Source organism: Dendrobates tinctorius, unplaced genomic scaffold, assembly GCF_039654945.1.
Source record: "Dendrobates tinctorius isolate UK_male_01 unplaced genomic scaffold, ASM3965494v1 ptg000028l, whole genome shotgun sequence".
NCBI classification, from domain to species: domain Eukaryota; kingdom Metazoa; phylum Chordata; class Amphibia; order Anura; family Dendrobatidae; genus Dendrobates; species Dendrobates tinctorius.
In genome coordinates this window covers 53,528,790-53,541,580 of record NW_027361696.1, presented here as the reverse complement: position 1 = coordinate 53,541,580, position 12,791 = coordinate 53,528,790, and the positions used below count along the sequence as shown (strand labels likewise).

Here is a 12,791-nt window from a genome sequence, read left to right as displayed (position 1 = left end):
GTTTTTTTATTTCCCAAAATCGCAACAAAGGCTACACATCTTTGCTGGAATTTCAGAAAAACACTGCAGAAAAAGAAAAAAAATACAAAGAAAAACAAGCAGGATTGCATCATGTAAACACACCCCACAATTTTTTCAGATGCAGCTGCGGAGGGAGGAAAAAAAAACAAAAAAAACAAAACAAAAAAAAAAAAAAAAAACTTATGGCCACATTAAAGGAGGGGTGTAGAGCTGTATAAGAAATAAAAAGAGGGTGAATATGCACTAGGAAAATTGGTTTATAAATTGTAGAAATGTGTTATTGCAGGTTAATAAGGAAAAAAGCTGTGCCTGGATGCTATAGACAACAAAACTTTTAACATGACATGTAAGGTATTTGATGAATATTACCTGTACGAGGTCTTTTTAAGGACACATATGGAATGAGGTCGTGTCGGGTTAACACTCGCAGTAGCTGAAGAATATGCTTGAAGTTGGATTCGTCACATTTTCCCCTTCTCTCCAGTTCAAGAAGTAATTCAGTGCCGTTTTTAGGCCTTTGTAGATGAGGGATATCCAAATTAGCATTGTTAGATGCATTGGAGCGCAGGTTCGACCTCTGCCACACAGCAAGCAGAGCATCACCAGGAACTTCTCCAGCTTCTTCTACGGTCCAGTTATTAGGGTCAAGAGGGTGAGTAAATGGGTAGGACTCATTCAATAGGAATGACAAAGCTTCAATATCACTGTCTGTTAACTGGGATCCAATGGCATCAAACATATGGTGTAGAGAAAGCATGCCATAGTACTCCAGGCACTCTTCTTCCTCCCAAGAATGACAGAAAACTGGCTTTCTGACTGCAGCCATTGTGGTGAACAACTTCAGGAGGTCCAAATTCAGATGGCAATTCAGTACAATACAAACAAACTCCTGAAAAAAAAAAAATATTTTCCAAATAAAAAGGTATTAAAAATAGTGGAAATGTCAAACAAACTAACTTTTGAATAGGAGTAGTCCACATTGGCATTTAGGCTTCCCAAAGGTCACTGGGCATGCTTCCAAGGACACATGCAGATTTTACATCCATATTTTACAGACAGAAAAATTAAATGAATAGAAGCTGATCTGCAGTTCTCAGCAGTGCTGCTAAACATCGAACAAAGCTGCCACCACTGAAGTGAGAAACAGCTAATTAGTGGGGGTGCTAAACCGCCACTGGTCTAATACAGAGGTCCCATCATAGGGATAGGTCATCAATATTTTATGCCTAGATGGCCCCTTAACAATTAAACTGTAACAACATTATAGTAGTCAATGAAAATTCAAAGCAGATCCAAAGCAAATCCAGATTTCAGTTAGGTACATTTTAAGTACCGTAGTACCGTATATGGATACATGAGGAAAAAGTGGCACTCTATGCTGATGACATGTTGCTATTTTTGGGAGATGCGGAAGGTTCCTTGGGGAGGGTGTTGAGGGTTCTATACGAATATGCCGGGATATCTGGGATAAGTCCGTTTTGTTGCCGCTGGGTGGAGGGACTCTTGTAGGAGATCAGCCAACTCCGGTTCAAGTGGTTAAGGAATTCACTTACTTGGGCATTAGGGTGTCAAATAATATTGAAGATTATGAAAGACTTAGGGTGTGTGCGCACGCAGAATCTGCTGCGTTGTACAGTACCATTTTGCTCAATGTAAAATGGAAACCGCTGTGCACATGCTGCAGAATTTTCCGCACGGTTTTGCTGCGGTTTCAAATCCGCAGAAAGAAATGACATGTCACTTCTTTTCTGCAGATTCCGCTGCGGTTTACCATCTCCTCCATTGTAGAGGTGGTAAAACGCAGGGCTAAACTGCAGCCTAATCTGCAGTTCTTTTTACCTGAAATTTACCTGCAGATTTTACAAAATCCGTGGGGAATAATCCGCAGCACCTAAAAACTATGTGAGCACATACCCTTATTTGAACCCGCTGCTAGGTAAATTTAAACAGAAAATTACGGCATGGAGGAAATTAAATTTAACAATGGCTGGGTGTGCTAACTTAGTAAAGATGATACTTATGCCTCAGCTTTTGTATGTGCTACACAATGCACCGGTTTTGCTGCCTCAATATAGATTTTATAAAATTAACGCCATTTTCCGTGAATTGATATGGAGGTCGAGGTCATATTGGGTTGGAAATGTTGCAACGTCCAAAAGATGATGGAGGTTTGGTGGTTCCCAACCCATGGCTGTATTATATTGGGTCCCAACGCCAGTATTTGATAGGATGGGGGGGGGGGGAAATCAAGGTCTTATAAGGTCAGTGGGGGAGGTTATTTCTCATGTGGTAGGGAGGGACCCACTGCTGGATGCTCTGGAGGTGGGTAAATTTTGTCTGAATCCTAAAAATTTTTCCAACTTTGGCGTTGCTTGAAAGACTGTGGAAAAAATTAAAGCTATGGAGGGGTATAGGGGAATACACGAGATACACAGCCATTTGGTTTGACCCCCAGCTGACTGAACTGCTAAGTCTACAGAATTTTGGACAGTGGAGAAGAATAGGTATATGGTATGTGTCGCAGTTGCTAGATGGTAAAACACTTAGGGAAGAGTTCCCTTTGGAGCATACTATGTTTTACCAGTATCTGCAGCTGCAACACGCATTCTCTAGACAGCGGAGGTCACCGATAGTGATACAGAATGGCAGTATGTTGAATATGCTCAGTCCCCAGAGGGGTACTAGCAGTCTTATATCGATAATCTACAGGGGATTGCAAGGTACGTTTTTTGGATAGACACCCATTGATGGCTAGATCCAAATGGACAAGGGATTTGGGAGACATATGGGATGAGCAGTGGGAGTCGGTTTTACAATATGTCACTAGAATATCTATTATAAGTGAATCTGGGAGGGTGTCGCAGTTATACACTATACATAGGGTATACAGGACACATGGGTGGATGAAAAAGGCTGGACTAAGGGAAGACTCTGGAAGTCCGAGATGTACGATGGATGAAGCGGATATTCTTCATATGCTATGGTCTTGTCCAAGATTTCGTCATTTTGGATTGGGGTCCTAAATTTAGTGGAAAGAGTGACAGAAGCAAATATTACTCGAGATCCATTGACGTGTATTTTAGGACATGTAGAGGAGGTGGCGTCGGATGAATGGGGTAGGCTAGCAATAGCCAGATTGCTTTATGTTGCAAGGAAGACTATCACATTGCACTGGCTAGATGAAAATCCTCCTACTAGGAAGAAATTTGTAAATAGAGTTAATTTTGTAATCCTTATGGAGCAAAGCGTATACATGAAAAGAGGCAAGATGAACCACTATGAGAATATCTGGGGGGGGGGGGGGGGCTCGGTTTGTTGGACTTTCCCGGATTAGCTTCCCCAGAACTTGTCAAGAATAGGTCGTTAGGGTTATAAAAAAAAAAAAAAAAAAAAAAAAAAGTGTACAACATTGTAATGCATGAATAAGGATTGTAGAGGCGTGACAGGGGGTGGGGTGGAATTTAGTGGAAAGAGTGACAGAAGCAAATATTACTCGAGATCCATTGACGTGTATTTTAGGACATGTAGAGGAGGTGGCGTCGGATGAATGCGCATATTCATGACTTTAATGAGCGGTACGTGACCGCTCAAGGAAGAGCTGCCGGAGACCGTGGGAGAGCGGGCTGCAGAGACCGTGCCAGGAGGGGGTAAGTATATGCGATATTCACCTGCGTCTTCTGTCTGTGACATTCAGGTCAGAGGGCGCGATGACGTAGTTAGTGCGGTGGTGGAACAGGGACAGGTGAATATCGCAGGTGTCGGGGCCCTGAGCCACCAGTGACACCAGCACCTGTCCCTCATAGCGCGCCGGTGTCCCCGCCTGCTCTGGACACCGGCACCTGGCCCCCAGCGACAAGAGGTGTGTTTTTTTTTTTTTAATTCGCAGCAGCATATGGGGCCATAACCTTTATGGAGCAGCATATGGGGCATAATCTATGGAACATCTTATGGGGCCCATCACCTTTATGGGCATATGGGGCATAATCTATGGAGCATTCTATGGGGCAGCATATGGGGCATAACCTTTATGGAGCAGCATATGGGGCATATTATTCTATGGAGCATCTTACGGGGCCATTACTAACCTTTGTGCAGCATTATATGTGGTGTATTTTGTATGGAGCATCTTATGGGGCCATCATGAACTGTATGAAGCATTATATGGGGCTCCTGATTCAATATGGATATTGAAAAACATTTAACGTACTGATGTCTCAATTAGTTTTACTTTTATTGGTATCTATTTTTATTTTTGAAACTTACCAGTAGCTGCTGCATTTTCCACCCTAGGCTTATACTTGAGTCAATAAGTTTTCCCAGTTTTTTGTGGCAAAACTGGGGGGGGGGGGCTTATACTCGGGCCGGCTTATACGCGAGTGTATACAGTACTCACATTTAACGAGCATGTTAAGTAAATGTTATTTCCTACATCTCGAAGACTAAAAGAAAAAAACCCTACTAAAACCTATATGAAGGCATCTTTTTGGGATTGCTACTCTTTCACCAAGGCGTTATATGGTACTTTTCTCCTAGAGCAACAGAAAGCTGCAGAGATTTACTAGCACAGCTCTATGAGCAGAATACTTAATGATCAATAAACCAGGCGTAATCCCATCCATAAGACACACATTAATCACTTCGGACTTCATTACACTACAAGTGAATCATAGATATTCAACATCCTGACAAAAGTGTCTTAATAAGGAGACAGAAAATATAGCTCATTTCTGTCAATTTATAAATATACAACATGTGTTAATCTAACACTGTGCTGATCAACGATGTCTATACAACCCTTAATATTAATCCAATACCCTAGTGTGTCTTACATGTACAAATAAAGCATAGACTGCTTCACCCACAGGTCCTCATGTAAACAGATGATGGTATCTGATTTGCAGTTTCAGAACTTGCTCCACACAAAGCAATCTGCACTGCATGTGAGAATGTGGGTTGGGTCAGCCCAACAACTACAGAAAATATGACACCAGAGATGATTTAGTGGAGGTATACTATACGCTAGATATTACATTAAAGAGGATGTGAAAATAGAATTTCTTCTGACTTAAGATGCATTGGCTAACAAGTTAATGTTTATCACATAATCCCTAATTAATCAGCCAAAAATAATCAACGTCTTTGGCCATCATACCAAAATGGTTTTTTTTTGTTGTTTTTTTTTTTAAACCTAACTCCTCATCTCAAGTTTGGAAGTTATCCTTTATCCAAGGATAAGGAATTACTTCCTAATCGCTAAAGGATCAGACTGCTGGAACCTCCACCAATCACAGCAACCAAAGCTGTAAAGAACCCTGTGTGATTTGATGGAATTGCTGGATAGCCTAGTGTTGCGGTCACCTGGTCTTTGGCACGCTCCTAACAATAAATGGAGCGGCTGTGCGCATGATTGACCACCACTCCATAGTTTGAAGAACCTATTTAGCCAGACATTTGCCCAAGAGTCCAGAAATATTACGACATTCAGTGAAAGGTCCTCTTTAAAAAAGAAACCGGTCACCATTTTTTTCCCCACTTACAACCCCTGCCCATCTCGTTTAAAATCATGTGAATGGGGTTCCTGCAACCTCTTTATAAAAGAGGTGCCCCTTCATACCTCCGAAAAGGTGTTTTGTGTCCCATGTTGCATGTATATTAAGCAGTCCAATGTGATAGGAGTCTCAAGACTGAAGTTAGCACCGCCCCGGTCTCTTCAAACGCTGCCTCTTCCAGCTAGATATAAGCAGATGACGTCTCCAATATCATCCACAAGGTGCCTGAAGTCTCACAGTGGAATCAGACCAGCAGCGCAAAGACAAGTAACCAGCTCCCTTGTTGTTCAATAGGGCAGGTTAGAGTGCGCAGCTCCATGATGCCACTACACAGATGAGAGATTTCAGGCACTGTGTGGCTGACTTCTCTACTTGCACCCAGAGAGAAGAGACAACGTTTGATTGGACTGGGGCTGTGCAAATCGCAATCTGGAGACATCCACTGGACAGGACCGCACAATTTCCATGCAGAGCGGGACATGTATAAAAACACATTTTCACAGGTATGCAGGAACACCTCAGAGGATATACAGGGGTTGTAGGAACCCCATTCACATGATCTTAAACGTGATGGGTAGGGTTTATAATCGAATAAGCTGGTGACAGGTTCCCTTTAAGTATAGGCCATCAAATTTTACATACCAGTACAGCCCCTTTAATTATATGCATATGTGATATTTGATAATGTAACAGGTAGGTTCACTTTACACATGTATATTATGCAATCATATAAGCATCTGAAATGTGACTCCATTTATTGAGGTTAGAATAATCCAGCAATTAGCAGTCCAACTAATGTAGCTAATAAAATGAATCATTCTAGTCACGTTTTGTGAGGGTAGAGTGCAACATGTGGTGAAAGACCGTTACCCAAGAGGTACGTAATACGGTAGACTATTACTACTCACGCATTAGTCAATGTAACTGTTCTTCTTGGGGTGGACAAATTAAGCATTTGGTCACCATTGTATTGAGCCACCTAACACACCACTCAAGGTAAGGAAACAGCAGAGTAGTTATTCACTTCAGGAAGTCATGCCATAGCATATATATCGTTTGTATGATTTGCTGCTTTACCACCCTATAAATATCCTTGTAAATGTTCTTCAGTGAGCGAGACTTCACCTGCCCACAGACTGACAATGATGCATGCTGTATGCACACTAATGCAGAGCGAGCTGTCTGTTCCTGCGTGTTGGTGGAGGAAGCCAGATTTATGCAAACTAAAATCATCAATTCACATAAAGCTATGAATTACACAAACTTGGTGGCACTATGTCCTTGTGGCAGAGCAGCTTTAAGCAAGTTACACAGTCATACTTCAGGAATTCAACACCATGTTCCCTACCGAAGCTCTATACCTATACAGTCATATGTAAAAGTTTGGGCACCCCTATTAATGTTAACCTTTTTTCTTTATAACAATTTTGTTTTTTGCAACAGCTATTTCCGTTTCATATATCTAATAACTGATGGACTCAGTTATATTTCTGGATTCAAATGAGGTTTATTGTACCAACAGAAAATGTGCAATCTGCATTTAAACAAAATTTGACCAGTGCAAAAGTAAGGGCCCCCTTATCATTTTCTTGATTTGAACACTCCTAACTACTTTTTACTGACTTCCTGAAGCACTAAATTGGTTTTGTAACCTCATTGAGCTTTGAACTTCATAGCCAGGTGTATCAAATCATGAGAAAAGGTATTTAAGGTGGCCACTTGCAAGTAGTTCTCCTATTTGATCCTCCTATGAAGAGTGGCATCATGGGCTCCTCAAAACAACTCTCAAATGATCTGAAAACAAAGATTATTCAACATAGCTTTTCAGGGGAAGGATAGAAAAAGTTGTCTCAGGGATTTAACCTGTCAGTTTCCACTGTGAGGAACATAGTAAGGAAATGGAAGAACACAGGTACAGTTCTTGTTAAGCCCAGAAGTGGCAGGCCAAGAAAAATATCAGAAAGGCAGAGAAGAAGAATGGTGAGAACAGTCAAGGACAATCCACAGACCACCTCCAAAGACCTGCAGCATCATCTTGCTGCAGATGGTGTCACTGTGCATCGGTCAACAATACAGCGCATGCATAACGCCTTTTTGTATGACCAAACAACTCAGTCTTTGTTTCATCAGTCCACAGGACCTTCTTCCAAAATGTAACTGGCTTGTCCAAATGTGCTTTTGCATACCTCAGGCGACTCTGTTTATGGCGTGCTTGCAGAAACGGCTTCTTTCGCATCACTCTCCCATACAGCTTCTCCTTGTGCAATGTGCGTAGTATTGTTGACCGATGCACAGTGACACCATCTGCAGCAAGATGATGCTGCAGGTCTTTGGAGGTGGTCTGTGGATTGTCCTTGACTGTTCTCACCATTCTTCTTCTCTGCCATTCTGATATTTTTCTTGGCCTGCCACTTCTGGGCTTAACAAGAACTGTACCTGTGTTCTTCCATTTCCTTACTATGTTCCTCACAGTGGAAACTGACAGGTTAAATCTCTGAGACAACTTTTTGTATCCTTCCCCTGAAAAGCTATGTTGAATAATCTTTGTTTTCAGATCATTTGAGAGTTGTTTTGAGGAGCCCATGATGCCACTCTTCATAGGAGAATCAAATAGGAGAACTACTTGCAAGTGGCCACCTTAAATACCTTTTCTCATGATTTGATACACCTGGCTATGAAGTTCAAAGCTCAATGAGGTTACAAAACCAATTTAGTGCTTCAGGAAGTCAGTAAAAAGTAGTTAGGAGTGTTCAAATCAAGAAAATGATAAGGGTGCCCATACTTTTGCACCGGTCAAATTTTGTTTAAATGCAGATTGCACATTTTCTGTTAGTACAATAAACCTCATTTGAATCCAGAAATATAACTGAGCCCATCAGTTATTAGATATATGAAACTGAAATAGTTGTTGCAAAAACCAAAATTGTTATAAAGAAAAAAGGTTAACATTAATAGGGGTGCCCAAACTTTTACATATGACTGTATAGTGAGGGCCATGTGGCCTATATCACCTTGAAAAAAAAAAAAAATGGAGACATTTTTTGTATCCACGAGACTGTGAAGATCTAGTCACACACCACCATTTTATGTTATGTCCAATAGCAGCTGGCGTAGAAGAGAGTAATCTGTTACATATGTAGCATTGTAATATATGTAACAATGATTACTGTAAAAACAAAAAAAAAAACAAAAAAAACGCTGGCTCTAATTTATTCACAACCTCTGACTCTGCGTCATTAGTGTTACATCACTCAGGCTGTGTTCACAATCCATTGCCAGGTCCCCAAAATCGGAACAATGTTAATAAAAAAAAAAAAAATCGATTAGTTGTGTAAACGATGTACCGTATATACTCGCATATAAGCCGAGATTTTCAGCCCACTTTTTTGAGAGAAGAGGCGCCGGGAATTCAGGCAGGTGGTAGTTTGCAGGGCGTAACAGATGGCATCATGCTGATTGACGGCCACCTTCCTGAAGTGAGGCAGCAGGGTAGCCAGCTGTCAATCAGCATGATGGCAGCAGTCACGCCCTGTCAACAGAGGCGTAGGTAAAGAGCTGCTCTATCGACACGACGTCAACGGAAGTCGGCGCTGGGAACAACAACATGCTGGAGTAATTTTATTCCCGTTACAAGATGGACACCCGACCACCACTCTATTTAGTCTCTGCAAAAAGTCTGCAGCCCCATAGAGAATGAATCGAGAGGAGGTCCAATTCTGCCGATCAGGGTGGCCCTAACTATATAAATATATATATATATATATTTTACACATATACACACATACGCCTTATCATGTCTGTCACCGAAACCCTGCTGCGCTGATTGGTCGTGGCTGCCAGGTCCCCACCAATCAGCAACAGGCGCAGTGCGCAAGCGCAGTTAGCGGGACGCACGCCACCGCGCCGTCGGGAGATCAGCGGCGCTAGCCACTGATCTCCCGACGGTTGCCGCAGGTCATCTCCGGGCGCATGGGCGTCAGCGGCGACGCAGCAGGAGATGCCGGCGCTAGCCGGTACCCAGGGTCCGGAGTAGAAGAGACTCCTTCGGACCCTCGGTACCATAAACGTGTAAAAAATAGAATTGAAATAAAAAAAATAGTGATCTACTCACCTTCCGATGGCCCCCCGGAATCTGTCCCTCCTCTCCACGCTGCCGGCATCTTCCGTTCCCAGTACTGCTTTGCGCGAAATACTGCTGATGACGTCGCGCTCTCGCGAGAGGACGTCAGCAGCGGTCTTTGGTGCAAAGCAGTACCAGGAACGGAAGATGCCGGCTGCGTGGAGAGGAGGGACAGATTCCGGGGGCCGTCGGATGGTAAGTATATCACATTTTTAATTTTAATCTGCCGCTGGCCATATTCTAGAGTACCCGATGTTTTAGAATCGAGCCAGCAGCTAGTATATAATAAAAGAGAACCAAAAACACCACACATCACACCACCACCTCCTATTGGGCACACAGCCATTACTTTATGGCAGCCAGTCCTGGAAAAGCGCGACATCTTGCTGACTGGAGTCACATGACCCGGATTACGGGCATAGGGCAACCTTTGCCCCCGGAGACAGCGGCCGCCAGCAGGACGTGCCCCCGCAGGTGAGAGCCAGGTCGGATAGATGGACGCTCTCACCCCATACACTGTCATTAACCACAGGCAGAATAACAACAGCTCAGCCTCCTCTCTGCCGCCATCACCATTAACCCCTGCTGGGAGGTACAACACCACCAATCATTACTGCTCAACCAGGACAGGATGAGAGCGCTAAAAAGCGTCATTACCCCTCACTATGGAGGCGGGACCGCCACTATGACCGCACCAGGGCGGCGACCAGAGCAAGGAGGAGGATTATTTACCTCAGGAAACCGTCCGCCATGTCACCCAGGGAACTAACACCTCCTCGCCAGCCCAATAACCGTCTTCCCGTTCGGTCTCACACACAAAGCCCGACACCCACTTACCGTAAACAGCCGTCAACGATAAATAACACGAGCAGCAGTCCAGTTACCTCCGCTTTTCTGGCAGATTCCACCGAATGACGCGCAAGCGCAGAAACACCGCAGCGTCACTGTCAAACTAAAAACAACGCCCCCTATTCCTCCCCCGAACCGCCATCTCGTGACAGACGCATGCGCAAGAGGGAAGCTAATGCGCAGTCACGCAGCCGAAGACGACTTCCCACGTGACTTGCTGCTCTACGTTTACATAAATTCTGCTATTCACAAAGGAAAGTTGCGCCACATACAATGCGTACAGTGATGCGTGCGTCAGGGGCTGATGGGTTGCTATGGCGATAGTGTACAGCGGCCTTGTCTATAGAACGCTTCCAACCAAGCCTGACTTTGAATACTTAAAGGGGTTGTCCACTTATGGGGGAGAGATTTTTGTTTCTTAGATGAATGGTATTAACAATCATTTTTGTGATTTGGCTTTATTAAACATTTTGGACCATTTGCCTTTTACAACCACTTTATTGTGCTCTCTATTGCTGGATGCCGAATGAGCTGACTGAGAGGCTGTTAGATCTCTAAGATGCCGCAATAAGGGGCGCTGGTACATTTTTTTTCTTTTTGAGAATTTATTACCGCAGACTACATAAAAGTTAAATGTGCAGGGAAACGACCTGAAAAAAAGTCAAGCGGTGCAGCGCTTTTAATGAAATCCAATTGCAAAAATGTTTTTTAACCCAAAATACATGCATTTTTTTTTTCCCCGTATATGTACCTACCAACTGTCAATGTAATGCCTTTATGCATCTGTATCTGTACTTGTTCGTGCCTTGCTGCTGTAATGTTCTGAATTTCCCCATGGTGGGACGATTAAAGGATTATCTTATCTTATTAAAGTTATAAAAAAAAAAAATATCCCAAAAGGTGGATAAGCGACAGGGCCAGTTTGCAGCTTAATGACCGGGCCAATTTTTACAATTCTGACCACTGTCCCTTTATGAGGTTATAACTCTGGAACGCTCTAATGGATCCCGCTGATTCTGAGATTATTTTTTCGTGACATATTGAACTTCATGTTAGTGGTAACATTTCTTCGATAACTCTTGTGTTTATTTATGAAAAAACAGAAATATGGCGAAGATTTTGAAAATTTTGCAATTTTAAAACTTTAAATTTTTATGCCCTTAAATCAGAGAGATGTGTCACACAAATTTCTTAATAAGTAACATTTCCCACATGTTTACTTACATCAGCACAATTTTGGAAGCCAATTTTTTTTTGTTAGGAAGTTATAAGGGTTAAAAGTTGACCAGCGATTTCTCATTTTTACAACGCCATTTTTATTTTAGGGACCACATCATATTTAAAGACATTTTGAGGGGTGTACATGACAGAAAATACCCAAAATTGGCACCATTCTAAAAACTAGACCCTCAAGGTGCTCAAAACCACTTTCAAGAAGTTTATTAACCCTTTAAGTGCTTCACAGGAACTAAAGCAACATGGAAGGAAAAAATTAACATTTAACTTTTTTTTGCAAAAAAAATTTACTTCAGAACCAATTTTTTTTTATTTTCACAAGTGTTAAAAGAGAAAATCAACCACAAAATTTGTTGTACAATTTCTCCTGAATACGTTGATACCCCATATGTGGGGGTAAACCACTTTTTCAGCACACGGCAGAGCTTGCAAGGGATGGAGCGCCATTTGACTTTTTCAACGCAGAATTGGCTGGAATTGAGATCGGATGCCATGTTGCGTTCAGAGAGCCCTTAATGTGCCTAAACAATGGAAAACTCCAACAAGTGACCCCATTTTGGAAACTAGACCCATTAAGGAACTTATCTAGATGTGTGGTGAGCACTTTGAACCTTCAAGTACTTCACAGAAGTTTATAACGTAGAGCCGTGAAAATAAGAAATCCATTTTTTTTCCACAAAAATGATCTTTTCGCCCCCAAATTTTTATTTTTACAAGGGTAACAGGAGAAATCATACCCGCACAGTTGTTGTGCGATTTGTCCTGAGTACGCCGATACCCCAAATGTGGGGGGGAACCACTGTTTGGGCGCATGGGAGAGCTTGGAAGGGAAGGAGTGCCGTTTTGGAATGCAGACTTTGAAGGAAAGGTCCGCGGGCATCATGTTGCGTTTGCAGAGCCCATGATGGGCATAAACAGTGGAAACCCCCAACAAGTGACCCCATTTTGGAAACTAGACCCATTAAGGAACTTATCTAGATGTGTGGTAAGCACTTTGAACCCCCAAGCGCTTCACA

General features: G+C 42.6%; 1 protein-coding gene across 2 annotated transcripts in view; it reads right to left on the bottom strand.

Annotated features, from left to right (window-relative positions):
• DEDD2 (death effector domain containing 2) overlaps window positions 1-10,681 on the bottom strand; it is a 41,655-nt gene extending 30,974 nt beyond the window's left edge. Inside the window, exons 1-2 of one of the 2 annotated variants that reach the window (XM_073570739.1) lie at window positions 10,528-10,681; window positions 391-910 (exon numbers count right to left, since the gene is read on the bottom strand). In XM_073570739.1, coding sequence (XP_073426840.1) covers window positions 391-847 — 457 coding nt within the window. In that variant the 5' untranslated portion in view covers window positions 848-910; window positions 10,528-10,681. Of the gene's footprint in view, window positions 1-390; window positions 911-10,422; window positions 10,447-10,527 lie in introns of those variants that run through there. The other variant, XM_073570740.1, reaches the window with a different exon arrangement.
• Window positions 10,682-12,791: the final 2,110 nt, after the last annotated feature.